This window comes from Argiope bruennichi, chromosome 5 (genome assembly GCF_947563725.1).
Source record: "Argiope bruennichi chromosome 5, qqArgBrue1.1, whole genome shotgun sequence".
Lineage (NCBI taxonomy): Eukaryota > Metazoa > Arthropoda > Arachnida > Araneae > Araneidae > Argiope > Argiope bruennichi.
In genome coordinates, this window is record NC_079155.1 from 3,758,786 (window position 1) to 3,777,059 (window position 18,274).

The following is an 18,274-nucleotide window of genomic DNA, read 5'->3' on the forward strand; positions in this document are numbered from 1 at the left end:
ATATTTTTACAGAACTTCTTATTAAATCGGACTTTTAGAGTTCGTGTTGGAAATGTTTATTCAACTCATTTTAATCAAGCTGAGGGAGTTCCACAGGGTAGTGTCCTCAGTGTCACACTTTTTATCGTCCACCTTAGTCAAATTTTAACTCATTTACCTTCATCTGTTCAGGGATCACTTTATGTAGATGATTTGCAGATCTCATGCGAAGGCAGTAATATGAATTCAATCGAACGACAATTGCAAAATGCCATTAATAAAGTTGTAGATTGGTGCGATAACAATGGGCATACTATCTCTCCTGAGAAGAGCAGATGCGTTCATTTCTGCAGGAAAAGAAACATTCACCAGGATCCAAGTATTTGCATTAAAAATACCCCTATTCCTGTTGTGAATGAAATTCGGTTTTTGGGAGTGTTTCTTGATCGGAAGCTCACCTTCCTTCCGCACATCTTACACCTACGGAAGAAGTGTGAAAAAGCATTGAATATTTTAAAAGTTCTGTCTAAAACATCTTGGGGAGCTGATAGAACCTCCCTACTCCGTATTTATCAAGCAGTCATCCTTTCTCGCATTGATTATGGCTGCATGGTGTATGGCTCCGCACGCTCTACAGTTTTAAGGCGACTGGATACCATTCACCATGCTGCTCTAAGAATCTGTTCCGGAGCGTTTCGCACCTCTCCAGTAGAAAGCCTGTATGTCATTTGCCATCAACTTCCTCTTCATTTAAGGCGTTTGAAGTTATCTATTTCATATTATTACCGTACAAAATCTGTTCCCAATCACCCTATTTGTCAAATGAACCTTCCAGTTAGCCTTCGTAGACTATATGATGCCCGTCCTTCTCACATTCTTCCATTCAGTGAGAGAGCAAAATTGCTCTTGCGTGATTCGGGTCTTTCAAATCTCACCATCATGACAATTGATTCATTTTGCTTTCCGCCTTGGGATGTCCCATACTTCTCCTTTCTGAATCCATTTGCAGGATTCGATAAGTCTTCTACTGCTTCTATTGTTTACCAGCAGATTTTTCTTTATCATCGCTGTCAGTATTCTTCTTTCACACCAATCTTTACAGATGGCTCCAAATCAGATGGGCATGTCGGCTGCGGCATCATAATTCCAGCTGATACTCTGAGCTATCGCCTACATAATTATTCCTCTGTATTCACAGCTGAGTTGGTGGCGATTTTCTGTGCTCTTCGCGAAATCTTGCCTCTTTCTGAGCGTAATTTTATAATTTATACTGACAGTCTGAGTGCTTTAGAAACACTCTCTCATTATCATTATCAGATGCACCCAATTGCCATTCAAATTTTGTGTACATTACGACTCCTAGAAAATAGGGGTTTCAAAATTATTTTTTGTTGGATCCCAGGGCATGCAGGTATATCCGGAAATGAAAAGGCAGACTTTGAAGCCAAATCTGCAACATTATTTCTATCGCAATCGCTTCCATATTGTGATGCTAAGAGGTCTCTTGTATGTCAAATCTTTTCTAAATGGCAGATGGCATGGGATCTGCAGATCAATAATAAATTACATTTCATCAAACCCACAATTGGTTTATGGCCCATTCTTCCACAACGTGAGGCTGATGTCAAAATGACTCGCCTACGTATAGGACACACTCGTCATACTCACCGTCATCTCCTTTTTGGTGAGAGAGCGCCAACGTGTTCCAAATGTCGTACTGAACTTAGCGTTAAACATATTTTGATCGAATGCCCTGAATTTAATGTTCATCGTCGTCACTTCTTCCACTCGTCACTTAACATGCAAGACTTGGTGGGTGAAACATACCATCCAAATATTTTTAAATTTTTAAAATCTATTCGGTTTTTTACTTGTATCTGACATTTTTATCATTCAACTGTCTATTACTGAGCCTTTAACAGAATCATTTTTTTCTCTTTTGGAGTAATTTTGTTGTCTTTACTCAATGTTAAATTTGAATTTGGACAATTTTAAAAAATAATAATTCATTAATTTTTATCAGAACTTTCTATTTTAAATTCTAGAAAAATATCTTGTATCATGAGATGAAACCAAAAACCATACGCTTGGCGCAGTATGGCCAAGAATGGCTCTTGCGCCAATAAAATCGCACAACAACAACCTTGATTTGCGAGTCCCAAAGCAACCGAATTGCGCAAGGTTGATTTTCTAAGTTTTGTTCTAATATCCTGTGGAGAAAGACCGCGTTTTGAGAGTTGTAATTTCAAATGCTTTCCAGATTTTGTTTTATTTCTTTTAGGTTTGTCAAGTTTCGATAATTCAATTTCATTGTTTGTGGAATGCTCTGTTTCTGAATCAGTTGATTTTTCAAGTGTTTTTGTGTGTGTGGCAGATTTTACACAATTCGGACAAGAACAGTTTACACAAAACTGTTTCTGTACCACAGAAGCATAGGTTAAACCAGGCGTAGGTGTTTGAGCTAGTATTTTACGTCTAGCTTCAGGATATGTAATGTTTTCTTTGAACTTAAGAGTGGTTATTTGTTTCTCGAGAGTCCAACGTTTGCAAAGTCTCGAAAAGGAAGCATGATCTTCACCACAATTGACGCACTTTTCTGGCGCAGTGCACTCCTGGCTTTCATGACCCTTTTCAGCACATCGGGCACAAGTTACTGTCCCGCGGCAATTAGCTTTGGAGTGGCCGAAACGTTGACATTGGAAACATCTTAAGGGATTGGGTATATATGCTCTAACAGGTAATTTCAGATATCCGGCTTTTACAAATTCAGGCAGTTTAGGCGAATGGAAAGTGAGGATGAGATGTTTTGTATTAATGAGTTGCCCATCCCGCCGAATGGTTATGCGGCGTACTTGAGTAACTCCTTGCTGTTGAAATCCTTTAGATATTTCTTCCAGAGAAACATTGTACAGCTCTCCACAGGTTATGACACCTTTTGAATAATTTAAGGAAGAGTGAGGGGAAACAGTAACTGGTATTGTAGCTAATGCTTTTAGTTTGGTTATTTGCTGCGCTTGCTTCTTAGAATTAACTTCTATAAGCAAGTCCCCAGAACGCAGTTTACGTATACCTGCAACATCACCGACGGTTGCTACTATGGCTTTTTGTACAAGAAATGGTGATACCGAGTGAAAAGTATCTTTGGAATCGGAAACTCTTTTAATGGTAAAAAATGTATCGAAATGTGAAATGGTTTGCATTTGATTCGGTAACATTTGACGCCCACTGAAGGGAGAATGGTTTTTTTTGCCCATACGATATTGATGGGGCTTCGGGCCCCGACGGCACCACCCACCATGGAGTCCAACAAGGGAAGGCAGCCACCGGCTCTGGCCAATCCCAGCCTCGGCGCTTACCCTAGCGCTAGCCGGAACCTATACGCTCGGAGTTACCCCCGGGGACAGTGACCACCCTTAACGCCAAGCCCAAGGAGTAACCCCTTCGCTTGATCCCTGGCAGACTAGTAACTCAGGTTGCTAGGTACCGGCCGATTGATACACCGGGGACCACAGTGCACCGCCCGTCTAATGGGTCGCCACGCACGGCAAACACGTGGGGGTATTTGCTGTCCATGAGAAGCAGGAAGCAAACAGAGCGGCAACAGCTTCTCATGGAGAGCTCCCTCGCCTACCCTCGAGGGAAAGAAAAAACAAAGGCGACAGCAGAAGGCGCAGAGGTGAGTAAACCTAAAGGGAGTAAAGATCCCTGGGTACCTCGGGATTGGGACACCCGTACTCACCTATAGTAGGTGAGCCCCTGAGGGGCTACATCCGTCTGAGGAGGAGGATGAAGAACTTCAAATGAGTTGCGATGCCACGCACTCTCCAACTACCGTCTCAAATACCTCTCCCCAAAATAAACTTTCTTAATGGGTACTTTTCTTTCGTGGAATTGTCGCGGCATTCGTTCAAAACTTCACGACATCAAGTCCATGTTCAATCAGTTTCATCCAATTTGTTTCGGTGTTCAGGAAACTTTCTTGTCACCTAACATTCCCATCAAATTGCGCGGGTATAACTGCGTTCGGAAAGATGCAGACACTGGATCTCGCAGTTCTGGAGGAGTCTGTATCTTCACATCTAATATTTATCCGAGCACAACTGTCACATTACATACATCTCTGCAGGCTGTGGCTGTACAAATTCACATACGAACATTGGTCACAGTCTGTTGCATATATTTACCACCTCATGATGTCATTCTTCAACATGATCTGGACAGCTTGGTAGACCAACTTCCTCCGCCTTTTATTATGCTTGGTGACTTTAATGGGCACAGTACCTTGTGGGGTTCGGCGAATACTAATTCTAGAGGAAGACAGATTGAACAGTTAATTTCAAATAACAATCTCTGCCTACTTAATAATGATGAAACAACATACTTCCACGAACCCACACGCACCTTCCATAGTCTCGATCTTGTTATATGTTCTCCAGAATTGTTGCCGTTCTTAACCTTCGAAGTTTGCGAAGAATTATATGATAGTGATCATTTCCCAGTTATTGTTACCCATGCTGATAGAGGCGGTGTGGTTCATCAGCCTCCGCGTTTCTTATTTCAGCGGGCAAACTGGGATATTTTCTCGAAACTGGCAGTTATCACTCAGGAAATGGTTAGTTCCGAAGACATTTCGGAGGCCGTTCAACATGTAATTGATGTCATAATGAATGCCGCTAATAATAGTATCCCTAAGAGCTCATCGCGTCCAAGAAAATTCCGAAGGCCATGGTGGAATGATGCTTGTCGAAATAGCTATAAAAACCAGAAAAAGCGATGGAATATTTTCAGGAGATATCCTACGACCGAAAACCTTGTAGCCTTCAAACGAGCGAAAGCCATAGCCCGTCGCATACGGCGTAATAGTCAAAGGGAATGCTGGATAAAATTTGTATCGTCTATTACATCCTCTACTTGCAGTAAACATCTATGGAAGAAGGTGAAGGCCGTAAATGGGATTTATACCGAATTTTCTATTCCTGTTTTGAAATCGGGAAATTTGATGCATAGTGCCCCATCAGACGTAGCCAATGTACTCGGACAAACGTTCGCACGAGTTTCCGCAGTTGATTCTTACAGCTCTGATTTTCTAGCAATTAAGAATCGCGCGGAACAGTTGCCGTTGTGTTTCAATGACCAAAGTACCTCTCCATACAATTGCGAGTTTAGGATGTTTGAATTGGAAAGGGCCTTATCTCAAACTCACGATACCAGTCCCGGCCCAGATGGAATCACGTACAGCATGCTCCGCCATTTGAATAAAACTTCACTTTCCAATCTACTGTTGTTATTCAACAGAATCTGGATAGAGCTGAAGTACCCAATACAATGGCGCGAAGCTATTGTGATTCCGATCTTAAAACCGGATAAAGACTCATTCAACCCTCTTAACTATCGGCCAATAGCTCTGACGAGTTGCCTCTGTAAGACTTTAGAACGGATGGTCAATGCTCGCTTTATGTATGAATTAGAGAGACAAGGATGCATCCCCCTCAGGGGCTCACCTTCTTTAGGTGAGTACGGGTGTCCCAATCCCGAGGTACCCAGGGATCTTTACTCCCTTTCATTTCGCTCTCCTCTACGCCTTCTGCTTTTTGCTGTATTTTTTCTTTCCCTCGACGGCAGGCGAGGGAGCTCTCCATGAGAAGCTGTCGCCGCTCTGTTTGCTTCTAGCTTCTCATGGACAGCCAAAACCCCACGTGTTTGCCGTGCGTGGCGACCCATTTGAAAGACGGGTGGTGCATTGTGGTCCCCTGTGCATCAATCGGCTGGTAGTTAGTCACCTGAGTGGCTAGTCTGCTAGGGATCAAGCGAAGGGGTTACTCCTTGGGCTTGGCGTTAAGGGTGGTCACTGTCCCCGGGGGTAACTCCCAGCGTATAGGTTCCGGCTAGCACCATGGTAAGCGCCGAGGCTGGGAATGTCTGGAGCCGGTGGCTGCCATCCCTTGTTGGGCTCCGTGGTGGGCGGTGCCGTCGGGCCCGAAACCTTCTCTAAGTCGCATGGCTTCTACTATTTCTAACCATTGTAATGCGTTTTCTAAATTTTTTGTTATAAGTGCTGAGAAAAGTTCATTGAAATTTGTTTCACCAATTGTTATTCACAAATGTATAACTAGTCTCATTGGAGAAGTTAGTAATATAAAAAAATTATTTAATGGTAACCTTCTTATAGAAGTGAAAAATAAACAGCAATCAGTAAACATTGAAAAGCTAAAAATGATAGGGGAAACCCAAGTCACTGTTGCAGCCCATCGATCTTTAAATCATTCTAGAGGCGTTATATCGGAACGAGAATTCCAGACGGACCTTGAGGAAGACATCCTAAATTGTCTCAAAGAACAAAATGTAATAGCTGTTCGTAGAATCACGATTAAAAAAAACAATCAAATCCAGCCTACAAAGTACCTTATCTTAACATTCAACACTCCTGTTTTACCAAAATCTGTGAAAATAGCATATATAAACTGTTCTGTTAAACCATACATACCGAATCCCATCCGATGTTTCAAATGTCAGAAATTTGGACACACCATAACTGCATGCAGGGGAGACAAAGAAATTTGTGCTCGATGCTCCCTTCCTGATCATAATAGTAACAATTGCACTTCGACAACACCAAAATGTTTCAATTGTAGCGGTGACCATCCGGCATACTTCCGATCATGCCCACGTTACAAAGAAGAAAAAGAAATTCAAACAGTTAAAATCACAAAAAACATACCTTTTCCAGAAGCTCGAAAAATAGTAACAGACAGAACACCTAAACCAGGTCTCTCGTATTCTGCTGCATTAAACTCAACAACTGAACGAAATTCGCAGCCAATACCTAAACCGACTGTTAATAATCCTGTAACACCTTCAAATACCAACCCAGATACTGTAACAATAAAAAGAAGTGATTGGCTCGCACTTCTTGAGATAAAAAGATTATATGAAGAAAATTCCTCCCAGCCTCCTAAAAACGTTAAGCGAAAAAAGATTTTAAATAAAGTAAAAGCTCGTCAACATCTTGAAAAAGAAAATAAAAAACATCAAATCGAGGAAAAGGAAGAACAACTGACAATTCATCCATCAGACGATTCTATAAGTAGCATGGATGAGGACAAAGTTAATTCTGTTTCTACTCACATGACATCCGAACATTTTAAATCAAAATTTTTTAAAAAACCCAAATAATGGCTATTCATTTAATCTCTTGGAACTGTAATGGATACCGCACCCATTCTGATGACATCAAATCTATTTTGAATAAATATCAACCAGTTTGCTTAGGGATCCAAGAAACACATCTCCACTCTATGACTGACGTGAGAATAAAAAATTATAAAATAAATAGAAAAGATTATTTACAAAATACTCGTGCTTCTGGAGGTGTCGCCACTTTCATACCCAGCTGTTTTCCATCCAAGAATATTGATATTACCTCTCCACTGCAGGCTGTAGCTGTACAAATTCAGATCAAATCTGTAATTGCCGTCTGTTTTGTGTACCTTCCACCTAATGACACCATTCACCAGAAAGATCTTGATGATCTTATCAAACAGTTACCAGCTCCCTTTATTATTCTTGGAGATTTTAATGGGCATAATACGCTTTGGGGTAGCACAGATACAAATGCAAGAGGTCGACAGATCGAAAAACTCATTGATGATCATTCTCTTTGTCTTTTAAATGATTCAAATGTTACTTATTTTCATCAGGCAAATAAAACTTTTCACACCATTGATCTAGCCATTTGCTCACCTTTACTTGTTTCCCATTGGGATTTCTCAGTTTCAGACGATCTATTCAATAGTGACCATTTTCCCATTATTTTAAAATATTCAAAATCTGATGTTAGCCTTCCCAGGAGACCTGAGCGTTTTATCTTTGACAAAGCCAACTGGCAACTTTTTAGATCACATTCCGAAATTACAGAAGACATAGTAAAACAGCCAAATATTGATAATGCAGTAGATTTAATAACAAAAAGCTTGATAAAAGCTGCTGAAATAGCAATTCCGAAATCCTCTGGAAATTTGCCAAGGTTTTACAAACACTGGTGGAATGAAAAATGCGCTGCTGCTAAAAAAGCACAAAGAAAGGCTTGGGATAAATTCAGAAGATATCCTACCACCCCAAATTTTATTGCCTTTAAAAAATCTAAATCCTTTTTTAGAAGAATTAGACGAGAGAGTCAGTTTAACTCCTTCCAAAAATATGTTAGCTCCATCCACGGACATATGTCTTCCAAGCGCATGTGGGAAAAAGTTAGGAAAATTTTAGGGAACAATAAATCATATCAGAAACTTTCATTCTTACACAGCAATGGAAATTCCATCACTGATACAAAAGATATAGCGAATACATTGGGTACAGCTTTTGCTAATGTAGCCAGTGAAGAATCGTATTCTCAAAGTTTTATTACCTATAAAAACAACAAGAAAAAAGAAAAATTGATTTTAATACCTTAGCGTCATATGCTTATAATGCTGATTTTCAGCTTCATGAACTTAAGCGAGCATTGCAGAACTCACATCCTACAGCACCTGGACCTGACGGCATTCATCATGACATGATAAAAAATTTGAGTTCCAATTCGTTAAATTCTCTTCTAATTTTATTCAATAGAATATGGAATGAGCATGTTTTCCCAACGTCCTGGAATCGAGCAACGATTATTCCCATTCTAAAACCTGGTAAAAATCCAGAGCTTCCATCAAGCTACAGGCCTATAGCCCTTACCAGTTGCCTCTGTAAGACTCTGGAAAGAATGATCAATGCTAGATTAATCCATGTTCTAGAAGAGAAGAAACTGCTCTCTAAATATCAGAGTGGATTCAGACATGGTCGTAGTACTTTAGATAACATACTAATCCTGGAAACGGCCATCAGGGAGGCGTTCATTACCAAAAAACATCTAGTATCTATTTTTTTCGACATGGAGAAAGCATATGATCGTACTTGGCGGCATGGCATTTTAAAAGATTTACATAATATGGGTTTTCGTGGAAAATTGCCAATATTTATTCAAAAATTTCTTCAGAAAAGAATTTTTAACGTTCGTATTAATGATGTTTTATCTGAAGATTTTATTCAAAATGAAGGGGTACCGCAAGGGAGTATTTTAAGTGTTGTTTTATTTATTATTAAAATTAATGGAATTATGGAAAAACTTCCACCATATGTTCATGGGTCATTATTTGTCGACGATTTTCAAATCCATTGCTCAAGTACACACATGCCCTTTATCGAACGACAATTGCAAGCTGCTGTCAAATCTATAACGGAATGGTCTGATAAAAATGGTTTCGTCCTTTCTACTCAAAAAACCGAATGCACTCATTTTTGTCGAGTTCGTGGATTGCACCCCGACCCAGAAATTCAGTTAAATGGCACAGCTATTCCCGTTGTGCCGGTCGTTAAATTTTTAGGCCTCTTATTTGATTCTAAACTAACATTCCGTTCTCATATTCTTCATCTAAAGAAAAAATGCGCTCAGTCTTTAAATATTCTCAAAGTTTTGTCAAATACAACGTGGGGATGCAATACTTCAACTCTATTAAAAATTTACAAAAGTGTCATTTTATCAAAATTAGACTATGGTAGCGTGATTTACAACTCAGCAGCAAAGTCTATTCTGCAACAGCTTGACGCAATACATCATCAGGGGCTCCGACTTGTATCAGGGGCTTTTAGAACTTCTCCTGTTCAAAGCTTATATATAATAACTAAAGAACCAGGTTTACAATTACGACGCCAGAGATTTTCTCTCAAATACTTTTTTAAAATAAATCAGAATCCGTCACACCCTTTATATGACAGAATCGTGAATCCGATTTATGGACAATTATACGAGAAAAAGATTTCATTTATTCCATCATTTGGTTTTAGAATCCGCCCTCTTTTAGATAGTTTTAACCTAAAGAACATTGACATTTTAACTAAAGAAGACGAAATTCCTCCTTGGACATGCAAAAGCATTCTAACTGTCGATGATTTTAATAAGCTACCAAAATCTACAACTGCACCATCTGTGTACATACAAATTTTTTGTGATCATAGGCAGTCGTTTGAAAAATACGGCACTGTTTTTACAGATGGTTCCAAAATCGGTGACCACGTTGGCTCAGCTGTAATATTTGACCACATTGTACTTTCCAGAAAGCTAAACAAACATTGTTCTGTTTTTACCTCGGAGATTTTTGCCATCTACACTGCTTTAAGAACGATAAGATTATTATCGAAGAAAGACTGGATCATATATACCGATTCAAAGAGTTCAATTGAAGCAATTTTGAACTCATCCAAACAAAGCCATCCTTTAGTGCTCAGTACAGTAAAACTATATTTTAAATTGCTGGATCGTAATTTTAATATTCTATTTTGTTGGATTCCCGGACACGTTGGTATCCTTGGGAACGATCAAGCTGATGTTGCCGCAAAAACAGCTAATTCAAATGAAGAAACCTTTGTCCCATTTCAAGACTTAGATCAAATTCTAAAGCAATGTTCACTTCGTATATGACAGAGTACTTGGGACTCGCAACTTGATAATAAATTGCATTCCATCCAACCATTTATTTCTGGGTTTAAGAATGACTCTCTCAGCCGTAGAATGAGTGTTGTGTTAACAAGGCTTCGCATAGGTCATACTCATTTTACTCACAAACATTTACTTCATTCAGTCACAGCTCCAATTTGTACAAAATGTAATGTTATAATTTCAGTTCGGCATATCATATGTGAATGCCCTAAATACCGCTTTCTAAGAGCAAAATATTTCGGCAGTGATTATCCAAATTTGAAAGATATAATTGGCGAACCTTTCCATATTAATGTATTTTCATTTTTACTTGACATTAATTTCATGCATAATATCTAAAATTCTATTTTCACCTTGTTATTTTAACTTTACACATCCCCTTACTGAAATGAGTTTATTTTTTGTATTTTAAGTTAATTCGAGTTTGGCACAGCTTGGCCAGTATTGGCCCTTGCGCCATAAAAAAACAATCAATCAATCAATCAAACAAGGATGCATCTCTCCGTTGCAGAGTGGTTTCCGTAGAGGTCGGTCAACGTTTGACAATCTAATACTTCTCGAAACCCAAATCCGCAACGCATTTGTTAGGAGAAACCACCTTGTTTCTATATTTTTTGACATAGAAAAAGCTTACGACCGCACATGGCGTTACGGCATACTTTCAACACTTTTCAATCTTGGTTTTAGGGGAAATTTACCTATATTTTTAAAAAACTTTTTATCTTGTCGAACATTTAAAGTTCGCATAGGAAACGTTTATTCTAATAATTTTATCCAAGCTGAGGGTGTTCCGCAGGGAAGTATCCTTAGTGTTACCCTTTTTATCCTACATTTTAGTCAGATACTAAACGTATTATCTCCACCCATTCAAGGCACTTTATATGTAGACGATCTTCAAATATCTTGCCAAGGGAGCAATATGCACTTGATTGAGCGGGAATTGCAAGTTACTGTTAATAAACTCGTAGATTGGTGCAATGAAAACGGACATACGATTTCTCCAGAGAAAAGTCACTGCGTTCACTTTTGTAGGAAGCGGGGTATTCATTTGGATCCTATAATCCGTATTCGAAACGCTACCATCCCTGTGGTTAATCAAACTAAATTTCTGGGTATAATATTCGACCATAAGCTCCCCCTCAGGGGCTCACCTTCTTTAGGTGAGTACGGGTGTCCCAATCCCGAGGTTCCCAGGGATCTTTACTCCCTTTACGTTTTACTCTCCACTACGTCTTCTGCTGTCTCCTTTTTTCTTTCCCTCGAGGGTAGGCGAGGGAGCTCTCCATGAGAAGCTGTCGCCGCTCTGTTTGCTTCCTGCTTCTCATGGACAGCAAATACCCCCACGTGTTTGCCGTGCGTGGCGACCCATTAGACGGGTGGTGCACTGTGGTCCCCGGTGTATCAATCGGCTGGTCGCTAGCCACCCGAGTGGTTAGTTTGCTAGGGATCAAGCGAAGGGGCTACTCCTTGGGCTTGGCGTTAAGGGTGGTCACTGTCCCCGGGGGTAGCTCCCAGCGTATAGGTACCGATTAGCACTAGGGTAAGTACCGAGGTTGGAAATATCCAGAGCCGGTGGCTGCCTTCCCTTGTTGGGCTCCGTGGTGGGCGGTGCCGTCGGGCCCGAATCACCATCAATATCGTATGGGCTCCTCCCGGAAATCTCCCTTCAGTGGGCAACAAAAAGAAACAAAACAAAATTTTCATTTCAACAAAGACAAATACTTTGATCACTTTTTTGTCATTAAACGAATATCGGAAGACAATGAAACATTTCATTCTGTTTCACCGTTTTTGGTTGAAAAAGCCATCGATAGTACACTTGGTGAAGTCGCTTCAATTCGGAAACTCCGCTCTGGAGACTTGCTCGTTGAAGTTTCATCTAAACAGCAAGCTAATAAAATCGTAAAACTGAAAGCTTTGGCCACAATACCAATCACTGTAAGTGCCCATAACTCACTTAATAACTCGAAAGGTGTAATAACATGTGGAGAGTTATTCAATTCAACAATTGAAGAAATTATGAAAGATTTTCAGCCTGAAGGAGTTATACATGTACGTCGTATTTCAATACGACGAGATGGGCAGCTCCTCCCCACGAAACACCTTGTTCTTACATTTAAAAACCCGTCTTTGCCGGAATCGGTTAAAGTGGGTTACTTGAAATTGGCGGTCCGACCTTTCATTCCGAATCCTTTGCGTTGTTTCCAGTGCCAACGTTTTGGGCACTCTAAAATGGCCTGTCGCGGGACACTCACTTGCGCCCGTTGTGCAGAGAAGGGACATGACAGCCAGCAGTGTAGCGCACAGGAAAAGTGTGTTAACTGCGATGGCGCCCACACCTCCTTTTCACGATCATGTCCACGTTGGCAAATGGAAAAAGAAATAATAACGCTCAAAACGAAAGAGCAAATTTCGTACCCTGAAGCGAGACGGAAAATTCTCGCTAGAACACCATCACCTGGGAAAAGCTATGCCTCAGTTGTTCAGAATACATTTTGCAAAAACTGTACATGTACAAACTGTGCTAAATTTACTTCCCAAGCAACTCACAGTGAAAAGTCATGCGACTCCGACACCGAACCATCAATAAACAATCCAACTGAAACACATATATCCCAAAAGCCCAAATTAAAATCAAAAATGCAGAAATCACCCCAGCTAAAGCTTTCTAAACGTGGTCTATCACCAAAACAACTGACATCGACCCTTAAAAAACCCCATATTAAGAGTTCTGTAGCTCTGGGACTGGCAAGAAAGGGCATAGTTCAAAAGGACTTACCAAGCATCTTTGGTGGCTTACCTAGAAGTCCCGATCACATTTCCCTACATCCATCTGATGAGGATGATAATGACTTTGCAATGACTTGCGAAGTCACTCCTATTCAGGCCACTGACCCTACTATTTCAAAAATTAAAAAACTTTCTTAATGGGTACCTTCCTTTCATGGAATTGTCGCGGCATTAGATCTAAACTTTATGATATCAAGTCCATTATTAACAAATTTCATCCAATCTGTTTCGGTGTTCAAGAAACTTTCTTGACGCCTAGCATTCCTATAAAATTGCGTGGTTTTAACTGTGTGCGAAAAGATGCAGACACTGGACATCATAGTTCGGGAGGCGTCTGTATCTTTACTTCGAATTTGCATCCAAGCACACCACTTATTCTACACACTTCACTACAGGCTGTGGCTGTACAAGTTCACACTCGAACATTGGTCACAGTCTGTTGTATATATTTACCACCTCATGATATCATACGTCTCCAAGATCTTGACAACTTAGTGAATCAACTTCCTAAGCCATTTATCATACTTGGCGATTTCAACGGGCATAGTACTTTGTGGGGTTCGGACAGTACGAACTCTCGCGGGCGACAGATCGAACAGTTTATTTCTAATAACTGTCTCTGTCTGCTCAATAAGGATGAGGAAACATACTTCCACGAACCAACACGCACTTTCCATAGTCTGGACTTGGCCATTTGTTCTCCTGAGCTTCTTCCATTCTTGAATTTTACAGTCGGGAATGATCTTTATAATAGTGATCATTATCCTATAATAGTCTCCCAAGCTGATAGCGGTGGTGCGACTTCATGTCCTCCACGTTTCCTATTCCAGCGGGCAGATTGGACTGCTTTCTCGAAACGGGCAGATATCACAGAGACTATGGTCAAAACTCCTGACATTTCGGAAGCAGTGCAACATGTCGTTGATATTATAATGAACGCCGCAAATGTAACTATACCAAAATCTTCTCCACGTCTAAGGAAATTTCGTAGACCGTGGTGGAATGAAGCTTGCCGTGACAGTTATAAAAATCAGAAAAAGCTTTGGAACATATTTAGAAGGTATCCAACAACGGAAAATCTCGTTGCTTTTAAACGTGCCAAAGCCCTTGCTCGTCGCATACGCCGTCAAAGCCAGAGGGAATCCTGGATATCCTTTGTTTCTTCTCTGAAATATTATACTCCCAGTAAAACTTTGTGGAGGAAGGTAAAAGCTGCTAATGGGATTTATAATGAATCTTCCATTCCTGTTTTAAAAACCGGAAATGTGATGTATTCTGCCCCATTAGAAGTTGTCAATGCTCTCGGCCAAGCATTCGCACAAGTGTCAGCAATAGATTCTTATAGTCCTGATTTCCTGGTAATTAAGAATCGCGCGGAACGGTTGCCTTTGCGTTTTAATGCTAGAAGAAACCTCGCATATAATTGTGAATTTACGATGTCGGAACTGGAAATGGCTCTGTGTCAAGCCAATGATACTAGCCCAGGGCCAGATGGAATCACCTATAACATGCTTCGCCATTTGAATACCACTTCCCTTTCTAATCTGTTAGAGTTATTCAACAGAATTTGGACTGAGCAGAAGTTCCCTTCACAATGGCGCGAAGCTATTGTGATTCCAATCCTAAAACCCGGTAAGGATTCCTCCAACCCCCTGCATTACAGGCCAATTGCTCTGACGAGCTGCCTTTGCAAAACTTTTGAGCGCATGGTCAATGTTCGACTAGTATACGAATTGGAAAAACAAGTATGCATCTCTCCGTTGCAGAGTGGTTTCCGAAGAGGTAGATCTACTTTCGATAACCTCGTATTGCTGGAAACTAAGATACGAAACGCATTTGTCAGAAGGAACCACCTTGTCTCCATATTCTTCGATATGGAGAAGGCCTATGACCGTGCTTGGCGCTTTGGCATACTTTCGACACTTTTCAACTTTGGTTTTAGGGGCAACCTGCCAATTTTTTTACAGAATTTTTTATCGCATCGCACTTTTAGAGTTCGTTTAGGAAACTTTTATTCTGATCATTTTATTCAAACTGAGGGAGTCCCACAGGGAAGTGTCCTCAGTGTCACACTTTTTATCCTTCATCTCAGCCAAATCCTTAATCATTTGCCTTCTTCTGTATCTTGTAGTTTGTACGTGGATGATCTACAGATTTCTTATGAAGGTAGTAACATGAGCCTAATTGAGAGGCAATTACAAAATGCCGTGAATAAAGTAGTGGCATGGTGCAAGGGCAATGGATATGCTATCTCTCCTGGGAAGAGTCGCTGTCTACATTTTTGCAGGAAGAGAGGGATTCATCCAGATCCGAATATTTGCATTGAGAATGTTTCTATTCCTGTTGTGAACGAGATACGATTTTTGGGAGTGGTTTTCGATCATAAACTGACTTTCCTTCCTCATATCTTATACCTGAGGAAGAAGTGCGAGAAGTCCTTGAATATTTTGAAGGTACTATCCAGAACATCTTGGGGAGCTGATCGAACCTCCCTACTCCGTATTTACCAAGCAGTAATTCTCTCTCGATTAGATTACGCTTGTATGATATACGGTTCAGCCCGTGCGTCTGTTTTGCGGCATTTGGATACCATTCACCATTCTGCTTTAAGGATCTGCTCAGGGGCATTCCGAACTTCCCCGGTAGAGAGCCTGTATGCTATTTGTTATCAACTACCTCTTTATCTAAGACGAAAGAAGCTATCTGCCCTTTATCATTTTCGAACAAAGTCTCTGTCAAATCATCCCATTTCCCAAACAACTTTACCAGTTGGTCTTCGAAGACTCTATGATGCCCGATCCTCTCACATTCTCCCATTTACTGAGAGGATCAAAGCAATTCTCCACGATTTAGATATTAATGAAGTTGCCATAAAACCGCATGATTTCTCTTCTTTTCCACCCTGGGATATCCCAAAATTTTCCTTTCTGAATCCCTTCTCAGGATTCGACAAAAATTCAACTGCTCCAGTTGTTTTTCAACAGCTATTTAACTATCATCGCTGTCGGTATTCTTCATTTACACCAATATTCACTGACGGTTCCAAATCAGTTGATCATGTTGGTTGTGGCATTGTTCTCCCATCTGGTGTTCTGAGCTATCGTATACATAAGTACTGTTCTGTATTCACTGCTGAGCTAGTAGCTATTTTTTATGCTCTCCAGGAAATTTCCTCCTTGGCTCAACGGAATTTTATTATTTATACCGATAGCATGAGTGCATTAGAAACTCTTTCTCACTACCACAATAAGATGCACCCGATTGCTAATAGCATTCTGTTTACTTTGAGTCATTTGAAGATCGATGGTTTTAATGTCATTTTCAGCTGGGTGCCAAGTCATGTTGGTATCCCTGGGAATGAGATGGCGGATTCTTTAGCTAAATCTGCATCCTCCTTCCTAAACCAAGAACTCCCATACTGTGATGTCAAGAGACTATTGGCGTGTCGTGTTTTGATTACTTGGCAAGAAACGTGGGATTTATTGACCCACAATAAATTGCACTCTGTCATGCCATCCATTGCTATGTGGCCACCTCTTCCTATCCGTGAGGTAGATGTCAAGCTAACACGCCTCCGTATAGGACATACGCGCTATACTCACAAACATCTGATCTTTGGCGAAAGGGCACCAATGTGTCAGACGTGTCATGTTGATTTAAGTATTAAGCATGTTTTAATTGAATGTCCTGTCTACCATCCCCATCGTGTCAGCTTTTTCAATACATCATCCGTAACTCTAACCGACTTGGTGGGTGAGAAATACCACCCAAATATTTTTACATTTTTAAAAGCAATTCACCTTTTTACTTGCATCTAATTGCCTTTAAACATTTTATCGTCTGTTATTGCATTTTTATGGAGTCGTATCATTAATATCACACTTTTACCGTTTCATAATTATTTTTTCCTGAGATTCATAAATTTTAAAATTTTATTAGTTGATTGCTACATCGCTTATACTATATACAGTTTATCTTAGTTGGTATTAATTTATAATTGATTGATTCAGTTCATATTAATGTGCTCTTAAATTAAACCATATGACTGGCGCAGTATGGCCTCACATGGCTCTTGTGCCAATAAACCATACCTACCTACCTACCTACCTCGACCATAAGCTCACTTTCCTTCCGCACGTTTTACATCTGCGGATGAAGTGTGACAGGTCATTAAATATACTCAAGGTACTTTCTAGAACTACGTGGGGAGCAGATTGTACTTCCATGCTCCGAATTTATAAAGCAGTTGTTTTATCTCGTATTGATTACGGATGTATGGTGTATGGCACTGCGCGTTCTACCATCTTACGCTCCCCTCAGGGGCTCACCTACTATAGGTGAGTACGGGTGTCCCAATCCCGAGGTACCCAGGGATCTTTACTCCCTTTCAGTTCGCTCTCCCCTACGCCTTCTGCTTTGTGCTGTGTCTTTCCTTCCCTCGACGGCAAGCGAGGGAGCTCTCCATGAGAAGCTGTCGCCGCTCTGTTTGCTTCTTGCTTCTCATGGACAGCCAAAGTCCCACGTGTTGGCCGTGCGTGGCAACCCATTTGAAAGACGGGTGGTGTACTGTGGTCCCCTGTGCATCAATCGGCTGGTACCTAGTCATCTGAGTGGCTAGTCTGCTAGGGATCAAGCAAAGGGGTTACTCCTTGGGCTTGGCGTTAAGGGTGGTCACTGTCCCCGGGGGTAACTCCGAGCGTATAGGTTCCGGCTAGCACCAAGGTAAGCGCCGAGGCTGGGAATGGCCAGAGCCGGTGGCTGCCTTCCCTTGTTGGGCTCCGTGGTGGGCAGTGCCGTCGGGCCCGAATCATATTTCATATCGCATGGCTCCTCCCAAGAAGGGTCCCTTTAGTGGGCGTCACATAGTTCCTAACACTTTTTCTATTAACCAACATTTTGATCGATTTTTTATAATAAAACGAATTTCTGAAAGTGAGACATTTGAAACAGTTTCCCCTTTTTTGGTACAGAAAGCAATTTGTG

At 40.8% G+C, this 18,274-nt stretch overlaps 1 protein-coding gene across 1 annotated transcript; it reads right to left on the reverse strand.

The window, feature by feature from the left end:
- Positions 1 to 1,171: 1,171 nt before the first annotated feature.
- LOC129969068 (uncharacterized) lies at positions 1,172 to 3,194 on the reverse strand. Its single transcript, XM_056083477.1, has 2 exons — positions 2,403 to 3,194; positions 1,172 to 1,225 (listed from the first exon to the last, which is right to left on the reverse strand). The coding sequence occupies exons 1-2, from the start codon at positions 3,192 to 3,194 to the stop codon at positions 1,172 to 1,174; spliced, it is 846 nt and encodes a 281-aa protein (XP_055939452.1).
- Positions 3,195 to 18,274: the final 15,080 nt, after the last annotated feature.

What these genes read in the sequence shown, in the direction of transcription:
- LOC129969068 (XM_056083477.1), bottom strand. Translation starts at nt 3,194, where the DNA reads ATGTTACCGAATCAAATGCAAACCATTTCACATTTCGATACATTTTTT. An exon ending in GTTTAACCTATGCTTCTGTG is followed by an intron (nt 1,226 to 2,402) that starts GTACAGAAACAG and finishes AATTACGCTCAG; the next exon opens with AAAGAGGCAAGATTTCGCGA.